Raw genomic sequence first — 19,420 nt, forward strand, 5'->3', positions numbered from 1 at the left:
CAAATTTTTATCATTCTGACTTTATATATTCAATATTCAATTTTTTTTTAAATTTCTCAATTTCTACAAAAAATTTTTTTTTTTAATGACGGACGATAACAAGTATGTCTAAAAGATTCTTTTTATGTGTTCCTAGAATTATTTTGACAATCAATCATACCTCGTTGGTCTTTCCTAAACCGATAATTTCTTATTTGAACGGCAATAAATTTGCTTCTACAATAAACCAACGAAGGTTTGTTGGTTATTCAAAAATAATTATAGATCAAAAAAGTTTTTTTTTTTTTTTAAGATTTTAAAAAAGTTTAATTTTAAGACATAATATTTTGACCAATATTATTTTTGTAGTCCCAAACCAAAAAAATCGAACGTTTATACTAGAACTGGGGATAAAGGTTTTTTTGTTTAAATTTTATGGTTAAATTTATGATTCAGATAAGAAATTCAATGAATTTTGATCAGTTTGGACTCCGGTTCGTTATTGGGAAATCGATAATTTTGGGCGCGTGAATATTCAAAGCTTTGTTAATTTCAAAACCCATTACTGGGATTGGGATTGAAGTTTGATATATGGGATTTTACTTGAAAAAATGGTAATACTTTAAGGGTTCAATATTTCAGTTTCCAAGTTTAATCAAACTTTTAGAGAAAAGAAAGAATATATCAACAAATTAAAACTAATGGTGTTGTGGTGTTGCCAGTGTTGTAGTGTTGACAGTGTTATGATGTTACACGTTAAGATAAAGCAATGCCATTATAATGAATCATTTTTATATTACACAGATTTTATTGATTCTTATCTGGATCATGAGCTAACATTAAATTATAGATTAATTTTGTTTTTTTTTTGGATAGGCAAATCAAGTCTTTTTAATGGAGAGCGAAGAAGTAAAGACGATGATGTTTTTAACGCGTTAGGAACTGTTGACGAGTTGAGTTCAAGTATTGGGTAAATATACAAGTAAAGAATTTTTCCATATACATTCATTCTTTTTTAACATTTTATTATTTATTCTCTTTATAGAGTAGCTAATCATTATTGTAAGAAAGCTGGAAATGGATTAGAAGATAAATTAGTTGAAGTAAGATGTAAGATTTTTATTATTTTAATTTATAAATAATTTCTTTATCTAAAATTACAACTTTTTTTTTTTTTAATAAGATTCAATGTAAATTGATCGAAGTTGGATCCAATATTGCCACTCCAAGAAATTCTTCAAATACGTCAAAATTGTGTGAGTATAAGTGAGGGAAATGGAGTTTGGATTTTTTTTTTTTTGATTCATAAGTGTATGATATGGTAATGATATGCGTAATTTTCTGTGATTTTCTAATGTAAAAATGCTAACCACATATTTTAATTTAGCGTTTACGTCATTCGATGAAGAAAATGTAAATATATTGGAATCTTGGATTGATAATTTGGATAATGTAACTATATAAGTTTTAATACGCGTAATTAGAAAATTATCTCGTAATCACTATTTACGTGTCTTTTTAATTAGCAACTACCTCCTTTAAAAAATTTCATTCTTCCTTCTGGAGGAGAAAGTGCCGTGTTTTTACATCAGTGTCGCTCGGTAAATTATTTCACAAATTCCTTATCGTTATAAATTATAAAGTTTTAATATTAAAGATTTTTTTTTAGGTATGTCGTAGAGCTGAGCGTGTAACTGTACCCTTGGTGGAAGCTGAAGTTACAGAACAAAGTGTTGGAAAATATTTAAACAGGTATGTAATATGATTTTAATTCGTAATTGTTTCACAGGAGCAATACATATTTATTTATTTCAAATCTTTAATAATAGATTAAGTGACTTTTTCTTTGTGGCTGCAAGATATGCTGCTATGTTTGAAAAACATATCGAGAATTATTATGAACAAAGAAGAGATGATAGAGAAAGTAATTTGGTGAAAAGAGAATTATCTAAAGAGTAATGAACAATATATATCGCTATGGTGTTGGAAGGTATACTGTATGTCGCTAAGGTAGGTATATATTGCTAAAGAAGGTATACTTTATATCGCTAAGGGAGGTAAGTATATTATCGCTAAGGATGGAAAAATAATTTTAAAAAATATATATAACTTTTCTAATTTTTCGGGATGTATATTTTATTTTTTTTTATTCAATATGGAAAATAAATATTGGGACATAATTTAATTCTGGAAAAATATTTTTTTGTTACAATTATGCTTCTTTATTAAATGAACGTAATAAATATTGAGGAAAAAAAAAAAACAAATAAATAAATATATTTTTTCAACTATACATAACTTACATGATGAATTTATTCTTCCATATTAAAACTAGGTTCTTCATGAGTATTTGATCCATTTACATAAATTTCATTATCTATTGCAATAAATTCTTCACGTTCAGAAATATTCATACTTATATTCATAGAAGAATCACCATTTGGAGAAGTAGGAGGTAATATTTCTGTTGAAGCTAAAAATTCTGGTTCTTCTGGAGCTGATGATGAAGTTAAAATTGGAGTAGAAACATCATTCGGATAATGATAATCAGATTCTTCACCTTCCTCAGCTTCATCATCACCTTCCTCATCTAATTCTTCAAGATCTTCATCAAGATCCTCTTCTTCTTCATCATCATCTTCATCATCATCATCATCGACTTCATCATATTCAGAATCATCATCATCTTCCGGAATTAATGGTAGATCGTCATCCTTTAAAAATAAAAGTGAATTTTTTCAATTCTTTGTTGATAAATTTTGTATATATAATATTCTCATATAACATACCAAATATTCATTTGGCCTCATTTTATATACTCCAATGATAGGAGCTCTTCTATTTTTTAACTTTATCGCATGTAACTTTTTAAAATAATAATAAAAAAAAAAAGGAATAAACTTCTGATATTTGGCGCGTTCTAAATTAGAAAGTTCACCAAGTACCTGAGCTTCATAATCTTCTTCTTCTTTATCTAAAGCAACAGCCTCATTTATCATGACCTCTCTAGAGGAATTTATAACAGTTCTTGGTTCAAGAGAAGGAGTCCAAAGGTAAGGTGAAGCCATTTTATATGAAAAATGAAAGAAAAGTGAAAGACAAGTGTAATTTCAAAACAATGAAAGAGACACAAAGGTGACACTTATGAAATCACGTAAATGAATTGTATAAATGGTAAACACGTGATAATTACGAAAATGAAAATCATATACGGTAACAGTATGTTGATTTATTAATTAATAAAAAAAGTAACTAGAACACGAGATTTACATTAAAAAAAAAATAACAGATAAATTAAAATTGTTGTAACACCCAAGTGACCTAACACCTATCAAAAATTTAATCGGAAGTTTTATATAATGAAATAAATTGTTGTAAGTTATTAGAGAAATTATTTTCATTTTCAACAAATTTTTTTCTACGTTGTTTAAATTTTTCTTGTTGTTGACGTTTTCTTAACTGATATTGTAAAGAATAATCTAAAGTTGACATTTGTGTAGAGAATATTTCTTCTCTTGTTGAAGAATTTTGTTGAATTTGTTGAATTTGTTGAATTTGTTGGATTTGTTGATTTTGTTCGAATTTTCGATCGATTCTTTTTTCAAAAAAACTTGAGATTTGAAAATTTTCATGTTCTAATTGTTGTTTTTTATAATATTCACAAAATTTACAATCACACTGTCTATTAGAATCTAATAAATTATCTCTATAAAACATTTATTATAATATTTTATTTTATTATGATAGTTTGTGGGATTTATTAGATTTATTATGATAGTTTGTGGGATTTATTAAATTTATTGTGATAGTTTGTGGGATTTATTAGATTTATTAGATTTATTAGTGAGTTCACTGAGTTGTTAGTGATGTAATATTTTTTAAAAATATTATTTTATTATTGTGATATTTGTATAATTTATTTGGCAAACAATAAAGATGAATTTTAATAATTTTGCAAAAAAAAAATATCAGGCTCTTTTATATTTCTCAGATAAGGGTTCTAATGTAAGGGTTTTTTAATGATCGGGTTATATATAATATGCAGGATATACCTTAATACCTTTAAACTTTTATAATAAAATTGTTAACAATATTTTCATTTTTTTTATTATAATGTCTACGATAAATTACTTGCATTAAGCTTTAATTGAACATTGTTTTATATAATAATGTTGTGTTTCGTCATGATATATCATTTATCAATAAGAGATAATTTTCATTGATCTCTTTATTTAGTAGATGTGAAACCAATGCTTAAAAAAGTTTAAAAGATTTGATCAGTGAAAAGAAATAAAAAAAAAGTTCCTTTATTTGGATACTGATAAGTTTTAATACGTGTTATATACAGTTATGTAATATGTGTAATATGTATAATATGTAAAATGCAATAACTCAATTAGGGTATAATTAATAATATTTGATGTATATTCATGTAATAACATATGTAACTTTTAAACATAACAACAAACTTTAATATTTAATCTCATGATTCTTTATGAATGCAACTTAATTATGTATTATGTATTATGTATTATGTATTATTTATTGTATTACACATTATTTAACGCGTTCTTTTCCTATGAGTATCATACTTAATTTATAGGTGACAAATATATTGCATATCAAATAAATTAAAAAAATTTGATGACGTTATTCATCACCCGTTTTTGAAATCCCGATTATATATATTAATAATGCAGTTATACTTTAAAAAAAAAAGGTGATAAACTATTTATTACAGATTATATTATATGAAAAAATGATTTTTTTTTTGTTAACCTTTTTTGAAACATTCTTAAAGGCGTTAAAGCCGCGGGATTAATTAAATAGTTACATACGAGTTTTATCTTATTTAATTAAAATGAGTTTAATTAAAAAAAAAATCTTGATATTCAACTTATTTTATATTATTACACGTGATCTGCATTTTTTTTTCTTTTTTTTACTAGTTCATGGTTTCATTTTTTTGATTCAAAAGGATATTAGGATTCATTCAAAAAAGTTCAAATGTATTCAATGTAAAATGTAATCATCATAATTATTAATAATTATTTCGAAAAACCGGAAAGTTTCTTACATTAGTTAAAATAATATGTTGTGAACACATATTAAATGAAAAAATTTTTTTCTTAAATTAGAAATCATTTTTTTACATTACATTCTTTTTTTTAAAATATATATATATTTATATTCTTCCTTCTTTTGTCCAATTGTTCCCAATTGTGAAAAAAAAAAGTTTTTTTAAAAAAAAAACCGTTCAGTTAAACTTTTCCGTTTAGATTCATAATATATGCATTTATTATTATTATTTTTTTTTTTTACAGCATTGTTTTATTTATTATGGTATTAATCAACAATTTAAATTTTTTTAGGAATCTATTATTTTTTTGGGAACCAATAAATTCTTTTTTAGATTTATTCTTTATCAATAATAAATAATAATAACAGATAGATAATATTAAAATAATATTTTTTATTTTTTTTGCTGCGTAATCCCTGCTTCGAGGGAAAAAAAACAATTATGTAATTGTGTTTGCATGACAGAAAATATAAGGTTACACAAGGCGATTTTTGATTTCCATAGAAGGTTGGTTAATTCTTTAGCCAGGTTCGTCAGGGGTTAAAATCTTTCCCGCAGAAAAAAAAAAAAGTTTAAAAATCTCGAGAAAAAAAAAACAACTTGTTTCATTGTTTCATACAACTTTAAGTTAAAAAAAAAAAAAATCTTTTTTCAATAATTTTAGAAAAGCAATTAATCTAATTGATCTTAAATTATTATCAGTTATATATAAGAGATTTTCTTTAAGGGTAAAAAAAAAAAAGAAAGAAATGACTATGGATTGTCATCACTGTGGTAATTTCGGTCATAAGAAATACGAATGTACTAGCAAATGTCGTGTAGGTTGTAAGTGGTGTGATAAACCTCCTTCTAGACGTCAAATTACAAGGAATAGTATAGAAATGCAAAGGCAACATAGTACTGTGAATATACAGAGAAATCAGGGATCTACAAGTAATTATTTATTTTATTTTTTTAAAAATTATTCTTTTAATTGTATTTCTATTTTTTTTTTTTTTTGATCTTAAAATTATTATTAAATTTCATTACTAATATAGAGGGTATTATTTATTTATTTTTTTAGGTATTAATAACGGACAATTAAATTTACCACAACAATATTCTCAAAATACAAATGATGTTCGCTTTAGTTATAATGGTTCTCAAGGACATTTACAACAAAATTTAACTGGAAATGTTGGGAATGTTGGGAATATGCAACAACATGTACCTAATAATATACAGCAAGTATCAGCGAATTTAGGGAATTTAGGGAATTTACAACATCATCTTACTAATAATAATATGCAAAATGTACAAGTTAATGGTACGAATATTCCAACTATGGGTCAACCTACAAATATGAATAACTTACTTTTTGATCCGGCATTAAGGCCTTTACTTCAGAAATTTATAGAATCTGCTTTTTTACAACAGCTTTCTCATCAACAACAACAACAACAACAGCAGCAGCAGCAACAACAACAACAACAGCAGCAACAACAGCAACAACAGCAGCAACATCATCAACAACAGCAAGCGCAGGCGCAGGCGCAGGTGCAGCATATTAATAACACAAACATTTATGGTTTACAATCGTCGAATCAACAAACTCAGTCATTACTAAATACGGATTATTTGCAGAGACTACAACCAACTCAATATCTCGTACAACAGTTACAACAGTTATTAAATTCGAGCACCAATAATGCAAATGTCAATAATTCTAATGTCAACATGGCTAATGTGAACAATAATAATAACGTTAACAACGCTACTAATGTCAATTTTCCTAACGTTAACGTTAACAATTCTAATGCCCATAATCCTAATATTAACACTTCTAATATCAACATTGTTAATAATTCCAATGCTAATGTTAGTAACATTAAATCACAAGCAGCTTCAACATTAGTATCGCACATGTCTTTAACATCACCAAAGCCACCACAACCATTACAACTATCTCAACCATCTCAGTCATCACAACCTCAAACACCACGACTGCAACCACTACAACTGCAACCTCCACAATCTCAAACATCACAAGTGCAACCATCACAAGTACAACCATCACAAATGCAACCATCACAACTGCAACCTCCACAACTACATCCTTCACAATTACAACCTTCACAACTGCAACCACTACAACTGCAACCTCCACAATTGCAATCTTCACAATTACAACCTTCACAATTGCAACCTCCACAACCGCAACTACCACAACCACCACATCCATCGCAATCACAACTATCACAGCTACCACATCTTTCACATCCACCACAACCACCACAACCACCACAACCACAACTTCCACCACAACAACAATTACCACCACAGCCACAACAATCACAACCGTTCGTGCCACAAACTGTTCCAACTGTTCCAACCTGGAATCATAATCAAGTACATGTGCAAGAATCACAACAGGCGGATCAAAAATCCATTGAAGAGAACGAGGTGAATATTTCAAGTTCAGTTGTACCAACTACAACAGCAATTACATCGATAAAGAAAGAAGAAGGATCCGATAGTCATGTGGTTGTAGAACGACAAAAAACACCTCATCAAGAAGAAAAGACCCATCAAGAGGAAAAAACAACAGAACAGCAGACACGAAATCCTGGGGAAACGAACGTTGAGATATTAACTAAGCTAAAAGTGTTAAAGGACAAGATTGAAAAGGGTTTACACCCTACGATTAAGCCGAAATTTTATAATCATCAAATTTCTGATGAAGAGAGGCATCAAATACAAAAAGGAGCGGAGAGGGACTCGAGACAAAATAACAATAGATATAAAGAGAACGGTCGCCAGAATCATTTCTCAAGAGGAACGCGAGGGAGGAGTCCAGGTATTGACCATCGTTCTCCAACGATTTACAGATCAAGATGGAGCCGATCTCCGTATAGATATGATAAAGAAGGTATTATCTCGGATTATAGGAGATATCAACGAAACCGAAGTAGATCTACTAGCTTAAGACGAGATGTTCGTGGGCCTAACGACTATTCTGCAAGATCCGTCTCACCCAGATTCCGTATGACCGATTACGATGAAAGATATTATTTCCGAAATTCTGGACAAGATTTTCGTGACAAATATATGCCGCGTGGTATGTCAATGTCAATGTACGAAGAATCAAGACATGGCGGACATGGCGAAAGGTATGAAGATCGCTCGAGATCTTTTGGGCGATCAAGGTCTCCAATAGGATATCCAGGATGTCGTAGACAAAACGGTTGGTACGGAGGAGAACAGTACGAAAGAGAGAGACCCGGCTATGAATACGAGTTCTCTGCACGTCGAAGACCAACTGGTCGTTGGTAAATCGACTCGTTTTGACTATTTTTAATAAGTGATTATGATTATGAACGATAAAAAGATCCTTTTACGGTTATTGACGAAATTTATACCCATATTAAGATTAAATAGCCTTTCAGTTTGGGTACGATTATGAGAATTTTCATAGTGTATATAAAATAAAAAAATTAGGTAGTGTAAGAACACTTAAGTGGTGGAGAAAAATATTTAATATAAAAATTTTAATTTCTTTACGTTTAGATAAATGAAAAATAAAAGTAAGAAATATATGGACAATAATATGTTAGATTGTCCGTTAATTTGTATATAATAAAATTAAATAAAGTTTTAATAAAGATTTCCCAAACGGAAAAAATATTTTAACTTATTGATGACAATCTCGGGATTTGTGTTAAGCAAATTTATGTTTGCATTTCATTCACATTGTTATAATTTTCATGAAAAAATACGTAAGAAAGAAACAGAGAGATTTTTTCCTAATTAATCTATCACATTCGTACTAAATCAAATAATTACAATGATTTGAATGATTTGTAAATGATGATCGATTGCTTCTCGAAGCGATCAATCAATACACATTTATATAACATTTTCAGTGACATTTCGTATTCATAATGAAAAATTCAATTTATTTGATTTTTTCAGTCTTGATGTGATTAATGTGCTAAACACCAATCAACGATTTTTATTCATTTTAATAACCAACAAAGACCCTTCCCAGTTATATTGGACGTGATCACACTGATCACTGATCAATACAAAAATGAAAGGAAAGCATTACAATAGCATTTTCAGTGACATTTCGTATTCATAATGACAAATTCAATTTATTTGATTTTTTCAGTCTTGATGTGAATAATGTGCTAAAACGCCAATCAAAGATTTTTTATTCATTTTAATAACCAACAAAGACCCTTCCCCACCTGCCATTGAAGTGCGTGATAAAGTCGTACACTTATCGCGTAGATGTTGATAATATCAACACCATAAATTCACAGACTATGAATCAATTACGTCTTTTCTAGCCATAATCTGCTTCGAATGATTGCTCTTTGATCATCGTAAAGAGACAGGGGATTAGAGGTTATTCGGAGATATCACACACCATACACAAGGACTTTTGAAAAAAGAAATTAGACTTGGTGGAGGAATTTACTAACCAATTAGGGATTACGTAATTAATTAGTTCTCGTAAAATCACAATTAAGGTGTGATATTTCTGATAACGAGAACAATATTACTAAAATTAAGCAAGAATATCAAATAAAAGAGTTAATACTTAATACAATAAAATTTCCATCATGGTTCATTGATTCAGTGTTTTTTTTTTTCTTTTTCCCTTTTTTTTTAAATAATAAACTCGTACTACTGTACACATAAGTCCCGTATATACTGCAATTGCGAATATGGGAGTGGCTGGTCTATTTTGACGAGTTCGACAATTGTAATTTTCAGCAATTTTTGTTCAAGAGTTCCTATCAATGCAGATGTAAAATTATCAATACAAATTTAAATTGAAATATGTCATAGATTAGTAGTTACCTAATGCCGAATATTTGATTCTAATAAAGGGGTAGTAATTTTATTTTTTAACTACTATAGTCTTGTACCAAATCTTCTGAAGATATGGTAATTTAAATAAAATCAAGCTTTTTGTTATGTGCATAATTTAGAAGCTTCAAAGCGTTTAGGTTCAATATATGGAATTCTTCCAAAACACAATTAACGAAATTTTAAAAATCTAAAAATCTGTAGTTTTTGATTCAACGTGATAATTTTCGAATGCTGCAAAACGGTGTAACAAATTCAAAGTTAAACAAGATACTGTGGAAATACCCAAATATCCATCAAAATATAAACTAAAAAGAAATTACAAGTTAACGGTGAACAATATCCATTGTAAGAGACGAAGACCATCATCAGCTTGAGCACGCGAGTTGCCATATCTGATCAGCAGAAAAAAGATCACGTGCGCGTTCCGATTCAAGAAAAAAAAATTTCGAACCGTGAGCTAGTGCACATAATAACAGATAACGTCCGTGCAATAAAGTAAATGCTAGTGAATGCACGAAATCGCCATATCTCATATAAAATGCTAATCGATCTAATTGTGCTAATTATTGGTTCAGGACAGTTCAGGTAAACATATCAAGTTATCAGCTGATCTTTAGAATTAACAAATAAATCCATTTAAAAAAATTTATAACTGGCACGCGGCGACACAGTCGCCGCAAATCAGAATCCTTCTAGTCTAATACTTAGTTTGGCTAAAATTCATTTTCAGAAAGAAATTCTAACATTTGCATTGTACGACGTAAATTTAACAAACCTAGCAATTAAATGGAAAAATTAAGTAATAAATATTGATACAACATAAATTTTTCATAAAATAGCAAATATAGTTACTTTATCCATAAGTTCTTTAGAAATCTTAGATTGTGGTAAAAAATGCTTCCGACCAAGGCGGGTCTACGGAAAAAAGAATACTGGGTGTTACACTGGATACCGTAGTCGATCGACCTCTGAACGAATCAGAAATTGAAGACGTAACAGATATAATGTTTTGCGATTTTTCCATGTTTATTTATTTATTTTATTTAATAAAGAGGAGTGATCAGAGATCTATACATTGATAGGTATTTAAATACAAAGAAATAAAGAAGAACTATTCTAGTATAAGATACTCGGATACCAATCCCAATCCTGTAAGAAATAAAATCCACCAAGGACAGGACCTCACCCTTCGATTTAAACTACTGAAACGGTAGAACTATGCTACAGTTAAAGGACATGACTAAATAAAAAAGACCGTCCTTCCATAAGAGCTATCTAAAAGAAAAGAAAAAAAAATAAAAAAATAAAAATAAAAATAAAATTACTGTAACGTAGAAAAAAACCAAACAATCATAAATGATCTGTATTTTTCTTTCAGCAAATAAACGGGCCACCACCTGTAAATACTGTAAGAGGTGGAATGGTTCACACTATTCAAAATTGTTTGTTATCATTGTATGGAAAAATTAAATATGATGTAGAAAATTATCTACTGGAGTAAAAAAATAATACAATGGCTTTGCGAAATGACTAATTAGGGGGTGAAATGTCCAAAGAGTCCAATGCTCGAGGAGTCATTTGTGTTACTTGGCGAGGGACGTAATTTTTTGATGGCTGTGTAGTGAAGTGTAAATTCAAATTTGTGTTGATCATAGTGTTTCTTTTTCTCTGTCTCATTCTATCTGTCGAGTGTCGTCTGAAGTATCAGAATGATTAGTTTCATCATTTTCGTTAATTGAATATTGTTGTCGAGCGTAATCAAGATAATTTATCGTAAAATCAGCTATTTCTTGTAAAACTTGATCTTTAGATTTTTTATGTCGAGATTTCTTTTTTACCACTATTAACATTGGTAATTTTGGTTAACGCTGAGTGGAAATTATCCATATATTGTTGTAATAATTTTACTTGTCGTTGTCTTTTTGATAAGTGTTTACACTTGTCCCTTGAAGACTAGCTGTTTCAATAGAAGCATCACGCTTTGATTTAGCTTTTTCTTCTGCTTTAAGTTTTTTCAGAGCCATTCGTTCTTGATCTTGTTTAATCTTCTCTTCACCTTTGATTTTCTTATGAAGTTTGCGATCACGGAGGTAGATTGTACGTTTGATATGTCCAAACCATTTGCGTAAGCCTGGAGCATAAAAGTCGTTGATAACTTGATCTGATTGTATATATGCGTCAGTAATCTCAAGTTTAAACAAAGGGGTTTTCGGTAAGTAGGAAAGGAATTCTGGACGAATATAATCATCTGATAAAGGCATTGGATTATAATTAGCAGTGATCTCATCCGTATTTTTTGACAAGAATCTAAGGTGGCCGATACATTTTTTATTTTAGCTGATATAGGTATGTGATCCAATGAAGTCGATTGTTCTATGATGGACTTTTCCAATTTGTTTATCATACGAGGTTTAAAGAAGAACAAGGGGACTAAGAACTTGTAATCCTTTGGATTAGGAATACGGTCCTTATTACCATATTTCAAATGATGTATAAGTTTATTAATATATTGAGATTTCGTAAAAAGAAATCTCTGTCGTCTAGCAGCAATTAACTTATCCTCTGCACTAAGCGCAGCATTGGATTTCTCATGATTAAAAACTCTTTTGCAAGCTCTTTCAAAGCATTTTTGTTGTTTTTTTCTTGTACGACTATTATTGCTAGGGTGAATTTTAAGTCTGAGAAGCATTTTTTATACATGTATCCAAAGTTTCCTTTGATAAATGATAATTTTCCATAAGCGTGGTATTGTATCTTATATTCTAGGCCTAAGCGACGTGAATAAACACGTTTATTAATGTGTTTACGCTATCTATTAAAAAGAGAATTGGCGTGATTGACTTTATTATTATAAGCGTTGTGTTTGATCAATGTTTGATTAGGGTCGAGGTGTTTAACAAAATTATAAATTTTGTATTTAAAGAAATAGAGTTCATAAGAGACGCAAGCGCATCTACAGTTTGATATAATAAAAGGGGATGGAATGTCACAATGTTCTGCCTTTTTAATAAACTAGTCAGAATAAACATGGTATATAAATACCAAAATAAAATCTATATTTTTTATAACTAAAATGAAAGAAGGTTTTTGATGTCAATTTTTTTATCTTTATTGTTAGCATGTGATCTTATCATTTCATCATGGGCCAATAATTTGTCCCGTCACACTGAATTTAGAATAACTCGTTATGCCATAAAAAAGTGCGTGAGCATGATAATCATTGGTGTATATCCGTAAATTGATTTGATTAGTGTTTTCAAGTAGATCATCAAACTGAAAAAAGTAACTTCTGATTTCATAAATCCTGTTCGATTTGGTTTGGTCACGTGGAACTTTTTGAACATTTTATAGAAAAAAAAGTGTTGATGTAAAAAAAAAAAAAAAAAAAGGAAGATATATGGACAGATAGAAAAGGGAAAAAATTATAACTCTAACCAGGGGATGTCAAAATACTAAAAAAAAAATGTATGTTTATTATATAAAAAGCTATCGTATTAAACTCCTGTCACAACTATAAGTGGGCGTATAATTCTTTTAAAAACAAAAGTTTTCACCATACGTATATACTGTGAAGTATGGAATGATAGATATTTACGAGTTGTGTAAGTTGGGTTATCTTTCTGTAACGTATTAGAAAATATTAAAAGTTTATTTTTGCGGAAAAAAATTTTCTATTGCGCCATTTTAACGGTTATAAAAATTTGAGGAAAGAGTTTTTTTTTTGCGATTTTCTCATGTAGACTTAAAGATTACCTGAAAAATATGGGCGCAATTCGTCACGTGACGATCAAAAAGCAACATAAATATAAATCAGTGCGGGAGAAGATATTGTTGATTTACCAATGAATACATCAGATAATGTGATTTATAGTCACTTGTTCCAGTCTATTAACAATTTTTATGACATCCAGATCAAAGCGCAATTAAATATTCTAGGCGCTTTATTCAATACTTCAACCTTGCAATACAAAAAATTCACAACGTCATACAAGAAATTTGGTATCTTACGATCTCTAACGATATCAGCAAATATATCTCAAATTATCTGAAACTAACGTATTTATCCAAATCTTTGGATATGATTGGTAAATACGGATTCTCTATTGACTTCACTTTCAATAACAACATAATAGAAGGCAATACACCCATATGTGATTACATAACTGGCCTATCAATAAACGACATTCGATCCCTCAAAAATAAGAATATCATCTATATGGACCAGTTGACTTCTCCAGATGGCTGCTATCTATTGTCATAGAAAGATGTTCAATGTAATAATAACAAGAATTTCAAAGGAAATGGTATACACACTTAATAGATAATTACGTGTTAAATGATAATTTACGTTTAACGCACCCATTAAGGGACGTCATCAGTAACATTAATAGAACACATAAATCACTACAAATTGTACCATCAATCACACAACCTAGACTACAATAGTCTATACATTGGAACAACTAACAAAAGAATATTATTTTTGGAAAAACTTTATCGCAAGATACAACACAATTTTCTTCTATTACTTATTTAGAACATTATATAGACAACCAAACACATTATGATGCCCAGTTAACTCCCAAATGGCAATTACTTTGTTTGACAGCTTGCAGAGGGTATACGATGAATTCATATTATCCTCAGTTGCAAATTTTATTAGAATTAATAAAGTATTTTTATTTCGCCATTTTTTTTTATTTTGTACATATTATATATAAAGTGCATTAGCCCAAATTTTTATGTCAATATTTTTTTTCACAGAAGAGAGTGTGCATATTGTATGAATACTAAAAAAATATCACAGCATTTGAAAAAATATATGCAATGTTTGTTTCACCCTATACATTGTAAAAATTCTATTACTAATCTACATAGCACGAAATATTGCTTGCTGGATAGGAAAGAAATCAATAACCACATTGTTGATTGGGTATGGTGGGACTTGAGGATAGCCACGGAAAATACAACCTGGAAAAATATTCATAATACACATTCCTGCGGCGGTACATCCATTATACGGTTGATTATTCCTATCAATAGTTCCGAATTCAATCTAAAAAAAAGTAAATGCATAAATGATATTGAAAAAGAAAGCAAATGCCAAGAATACTAATTCTTACAATTTGGACTGGTTGGTAATTTCCGTGTACATTTTGTAATTTGTACGCCTGTTGTACGACAGAATTTATAGCACTGCCAAAATACAGGACAATTATTAGACAAATGAAATAAATGAAATGACAACAAAAAAAGCAATACTGAACTGTGAAACGGCGCAAAGGAGTTCCGTTTTGATCTCTTCCTAAAGTCCATTTTCATAATTTTAGTACAAACACGTCCTCTACACGGTTCGGAGCCAACCAGAATTGAGTAGTCATGTGTATTATTCTCGAAAGACTTTCTGAATTAGCCACCTCAGCGATAATAGTAGGCCAAGGGTTACCCTATAAACCATAAACCATTATAGATTCAGATTGGTCTTTGTATTTTCAATAAAATAATTCAATAAACAATACCTGAAGATCGCAAGGGTTTCGGGCTGGCCTAGGAAGAAGTGTTGGCATAAATGAATCATCCGGCTGTTTACTAGAACCTCTTGTTATACGTCCTGGAGTAGCATGACAAGCTGGATACAAAATACAAAATGATAGGTTTAATATAATATTACATTCACAAACAAACACTAAAGTACATACTTGCTGATCTGCAAGAATCAACTGTGCTTTGAGGATCCTGATGTTCAAATTGTCTAGAGAATGCACTATGTGCATATTCATGATCACGATTTGGCAACTCGAATATGACTACAATTCCGTCTCGAAACTCCCAGTACTTTGATGCGTTCGTGATCTCACATTTTTTTTCGAACTCTTCATAACTTACACCTTCAATAAGGATCAGTGGGAGTCTAATAAAATGAAACAAATTTTAGCATGAACATTGAGAATCGAATTTATGTAGTGTTATGACTATGACTTTACCTATCTTTGTCAATAATTTTATAATTTCCGTCGATCCACCATTTTTTCTCTCTCTCATCTGCTTTGTTAGTGATGACTTCTTCCGCATTAGCATCGATAACTTTAATACACTCCTGAACGCCAACTCATCTGCAGTTAGATCAGATAAGGAATCTACTGAACTTCGGCGAGAACTTAGAGGAAGTAATTAAGGAGTTGGTTAGAACAGAGGCTAAGGAACTTCGACGAGAATGTGCACAAGTCTCGTATACCGTTGTAGACATTTTCAGAAAGTTAAGGGATATAAACACTCGTATCTATTAAAGTTTAAAAAAAATTGAGAAAGTTTGAAGGTATATACACTTTATATACCTTTCTAAATACATCGTGACAAACTTTTTGTGGTTTGTAGTGACGTAATACAGCAAATAATATAGATACTTAATATGGTTTTATCATTACTCATTAGATTTTTAATTCTCTGACGAATTCTCAGGGTATTTATTAAAAAGGTGAATTAATGTTACGTAATTTTTAGGTCATTCTCATACGAGTAGTACGATTGACCGTATTTGGCTAATCAGAGTGGCTTTTTTTATTGATAAAGCGCAGTCACAACTTTAAAATCCATTTTTTTTGGTATTCAAATGAAATGATATTCCCTTGGTTGTGGGTATTAAACGAAACACTGAGGCCACCTTCGGCCTCTTCTCCCCCAACGTTATATATAGATAACTAAAAAAAAAATAAAACTGAACTGTGGTAAAATGAGTGTTTACTGCGGAAAACTAACAAAAATAAAAAAAGGGGAGAGTATTTTTTTCACGTTTATCCAATATTATTTTTAAGGATTAATATTTACGATATAAAGGATTTACTTAAGCTGATTAATAAAAATTTTTGAATGTTTTGCATAACATAGTAAATTGTAATTTTATGCATTCAAATTTCACGTCTAAGGAGCTAAATGAGGTAACATAAATAATATCTTTTAATAAATCATAGATAACCTTTTTTTGTTCTAGCTTAAGATATTTTATAATTATTATACACAATGGAAAACATGGACTGAGTTAAATGTAGGAATAATAAGATATCTTACCTAGAAATTTGGCAGTCTTATAATCATATTAGTTATTATTTTGTTATTGTATATGTTCTATGTATAAAGCACTGGACATTTTCTCGTTATTGAGTTATTGATCACTTTATAATAGTGATACACAAATTTTGGTCACTTTATAATTAGTGATATTCACTTTATTATAAAATAATCAATAAGATACACGAAAAAGGTCTCAGTTGCTTACGTCATACATATCCAATAACTTTATTTACACTAGAATCTATGATTATTATGCGCTATTATAGTCTTAGTGGTCTGATACATTATATAAGTAATGAGTTAAATGGGAGAATAAGTTGGATGATTTAAAAAAAAATCACAATTGGACTTACTAATATCCATAGTATAGATACAGAGGCTACAGTATTTTACCAGATTTTTTAAATTACTTAGTAATTTATGGTAAAATAGCATTTTTTAAGATATATAAGTTTGTCAAAATTTAATATATTGTAGTCAATTTTTTTAATTTAAAAACTAATCAACTATAGCTTTTAAAAATATAATTAAAGATATATTTTATATTGAAATACCAAAAGTTATTTAAATATAATTAATACCTACTATGTTTTCCTGTGTGACAGTAACGTTTAGATTACTGTGTACCCGTAACGTTTAGACCCCGAAAGACTCGCGTATAACAAATAACCGTCGTACCGATCACGTGTATGTTTATCATATAATTATAAAAAGTTGTTATGCTTTACATTCAGAAATATTTTTTTATATTTTAAAACTATTTAACTATTTATTTTTGATATTTAAAAACTATTATACAGTATTTAGCTATCAAATAGAAAAATTTCGAATGAAATTTGTTAGAAACTTAGACTTTTTATGCAATTTGAAGATCATAAAGTCCGGTAAATTACTGTAGCCTGTAGGCCTCTGTATTATTCAAGAGATTTACATTTTGAAAAACTAATTATTCAGGTGCTATTTATAAAAGTAAACCTTTAAGTAGTATGATAATTCTGCAATGTCTTTAAGGAGATTAAGAAGTCAATCTACGAAAGTACAAAAATTCTTGTATTACAATTGATCAACTAATTTATTTACATATTGTATTACACGGTGATTATTTGTCATACATCTACTCCGATATTTCTAAGCCACTGATGATATTTTTCTTAGTTTTTTTGGTTCAAAAAAAATTTAACAAAAGTTAACCTTTATTTCAAAGAATATGAGTGAAAGTCAACAAAGAGAGGTATGTTACTTGAGGTGTGTCATTAAATCGGGAAAACTTGAGATTGAATGGTCTATTATCACACCATTCACCTGATACTGGATTGGGCTCTTTGAAAACAAAAACACAGAAAATAGGAATTGGCTCAATGGTCATTAGTTTTATGTTGGAAATCATAGTAATCACACAACTCTACTCGATGGATGATATGCTTATAATGGTAGCCATTAGATCGGAACAGTTTCTGGGTAAAATCAAATACATATGAATCATATGAAGTATTTAAATAAAACTCATACACAAATGTACTTAATCCTGATTTCACAAATTTTAATAAGACTCATGTACACTATCATATCATTACAACATTTATTTAAAAGACATAAGATCGATTGGGGATTCAATACAGATGACAACTAGAACAGATTGCAGAGAGGAGACTCTTCGAAGGTTTGTTGAAAGAAATACGAACAATGTTAATGTTTACATTAGAACTTATAAAGTTCAAAATGCATATCTCATAGTTGATCCTGAATCATATCAATGTCTCATAATTTACCATGGTGGAGAAAAGGATTATTTCTTATGGTCTGGATGGAAGTTGAGCAACTGTCAACATCAGCATGTAACACACCACCATGTAAATTAAAAGCAACCATACTTATTGTATTTGAAGGTGAAGGAAATGACTTAATTGACTTAATTAACCTATTTTTTGAATATGTATAAATATAGTGAGAATACTTATGATGGGAAAGTGTATGATGAACTTATAGTTTTAGCTGAAAGTTGCATTTCATCATCATTTGAAGGGAGGGATAAAATAACCCCAGATGATGATTATAAGATTAGAAAGAAGGCAGGGTGTCTTTATTAATTAAATTGATGCAGATGATCAGGAATAATTTTATGGAAATAAATTATATGAACCTGTTTGCGAAATTTGCCGAGAAAAAATCGTCTCTGTGTCTCTATGCTAAAAGGGAGGTGAACATAAAAAAATCACACTTTAAGTGATGAATTTTAAAAAAATTTATCTTATTACAATTTAATTCTTATTTCTAGTCATGTAATGCTTGCTTTACAGTTATAATATACTTATTATAGCATGAAATTAAATTTTATGTGTAATGAATACAGCTAAGTAAAAGAAAGTAATAGAATGAGAGAAATCTGTCCCGTTTAATGGCCTGTTACTCCTCCATATTGTAATGTTCCAATCA

At 29.4% G+C, this 19,420-nt stretch overlaps 7 protein-coding genes across 8 annotated transcripts; 3 read left to right on the plus strand and 4 right to left on the minus strand.

Moving 5' to 3' along the window:
- Positions 1-17: 17 nt before the first annotated feature.
- Positions 18-2,170, plus strand: OCT59_025587 (uncharacterized protein; the record flags this gene model as incomplete). Of its 2 annotated transcripts, none has more annotated exons than XM_066139552.1 (9): positions 18-235; positions 349-395; positions 856-949; positions 1,025-1,082; positions 1,163-1,235; positions 1,367-1,431; positions 1,506-1,580; positions 1,649-1,731; positions 1,809-2,170. In XM_066139552.1, the coding sequence occupies 9 exons, from the start codon at positions 105-107 to the stop codon at positions 1,936-1,938; spliced, it is 756 nt and encodes a 251-aa protein (XP_065992187.1). In that variant the 3' UTR covers positions 1,939-2,170. The 2 variants fall into 2 exon arrangements, with proteins under 2 accessions (XP_065992187.1, XP_025189694.1); XM_025312417.2 differs by having other exon boundaries at positions 86-102; positions 1,809-2,169.
- Positions 2,086-3,119, minus strand: OCT59_025588 (uncharacterized protein). Its single transcript, XM_025312416.2, has 4 exons — positions 2,925-3,119; positions 2,769-2,843; positions 2,283-2,693; positions 2,086-2,166 (listed from the first exon to the last, which is right to left on the minus strand). The coding sequence occupies exons 1-3, from the start codon at positions 3,045-3,047 to the stop codon at positions 2,292-2,294; spliced, it is 600 nt and encodes a 199-aa protein (XP_025189693.1). The 5' UTR covers positions 3,048-3,119; the 3' UTR covers positions 2,086-2,166; positions 2,283-2,291.
- A 70-nt stretch (positions 3,120-3,189) lies between these two features.
- OCT59_025589 (uncharacterized protein) lies at positions 3,190-4,020 on the minus strand. Its single transcript, XM_025323804.2, has one exon. It carries the CDS (start codon positions 3,694-3,696, stop codon positions 3,319-3,321), a length of 378 nt encoding a protein of 125 aa, XP_025189692.1. The 5' UTR covers positions 3,697-4,020; the 3' UTR covers positions 3,190-3,318.
- A 1,788-nt stretch (positions 4,021-5,808) lies between these two features.
- OCT59_025590 (uncharacterized protein) lies at positions 5,809-8,734 on the plus strand (the record flags this gene model as incomplete). The annotated part of the gene is made up of 2 exons (XM_066139572.1): positions 5,809-5,992; positions 6,123-8,734. 2 exons carry the CDS (start codon positions 5,809-5,811, stop codon positions 8,369-8,371), a joined length of 2,433 nt encoding a protein of 810 aa, XP_065992188.1. The 3' UTR covers positions 8,372-8,734.
- A 2,858-nt stretch (positions 8,735-11,592) lies between these two features.
- On the minus strand, positions 11,593-12,180 carry OCT59_025591 (uncharacterized protein; the record flags this gene model as incomplete). Its single annotated transcript, XM_025309766.2, has 2 exons — positions 11,593-11,759; positions 11,859-12,180. The coding sequence occupies 2 exons, from the start codon at positions 12,178-12,180 to the stop codon at positions 11,593-11,595; spliced, it is 489 nt and encodes a 162-aa protein (XP_025189690.2).
- A 2,609-nt stretch (positions 12,181-14,789) lies between these two features.
- OCT59_025592 (uncharacterized protein) lies at positions 14,790-16,166 on the minus strand (the record flags this gene model as incomplete). Its single annotated transcript, XM_066139588.1, has 9 exons — positions 14,790-14,975; positions 15,043-15,115; positions 15,187-15,224; positions 15,337-15,366; positions 15,439-15,548; positions 15,619-15,830; positions 15,904-15,982; positions 16,061-16,076; positions 16,155-16,166. 9 exons carry the CDS (start codon positions 16,164-16,166, stop codon positions 14,790-14,792), a joined length of 756 nt encoding a protein of 251 aa, XP_065992189.1.
- A 2,028-nt stretch (positions 16,167-18,194) lies between these two features.
- OCT59_025593 (uncharacterized protein) lies at positions 18,195-18,725 on the plus strand (the record flags this gene model as incomplete). The annotated part of the gene is made up of 4 exons (XM_066139598.1): positions 18,195-18,218; positions 18,328-18,445; positions 18,536-18,647; positions 18,722-18,725. The coding sequence occupies 4 exons, from the start codon at positions 18,195-18,197 to the stop codon at positions 18,723-18,725; spliced, it is 258 nt and encodes an 85-aa protein (XP_065992190.1).
- Positions 18,726-19,420: the final 695 nt, after the last annotated feature.

This window comes from Rhizophagus irregularis, chromosome 5 (assembly GCF_026210795.1).
Source record: "Rhizophagus irregularis chromosome 5, complete sequence".
In the NCBI taxonomy this organism is placed as follows: domain Eukaryota; kingdom Fungi; phylum Glomeromycota; class Glomeromycetes; order Glomerales; family Glomeraceae; genus Rhizophagus; species Rhizophagus irregularis.

Excerpts from the sequence above, each read along its gene's own strand:
- OCT59_025589 (XM_025323804.2), bottom strand. The coding sequence starts at position 3,696 with ATGTTTTATAGAGATAATTTATTAGATTCTAATAGACAGTGTGATTGT.
- OCT59_025588 (XM_025312416.2), bottom strand. The coding sequence starts at position 3,047 with ATGGCTTCACCTTACCTTTGGACTCCTTCTCTTGAACCAAGAACTGTT. Across the intron at positions 2,844-2,924 it reads AAGAAGATTATGAAGCTCAG|TTACATGCGATAAAGTTAAA; the intron begins GTACTTGGTGAA and ends TATTTTAAAAAG. Across the intron at positions 2,694-2,768 it reads TGAGGCCAAATGAATATTTG|GATGACGATCTACCATTAAT; the intron begins GTATGTTATATG and ends TTATTTTTAAAG.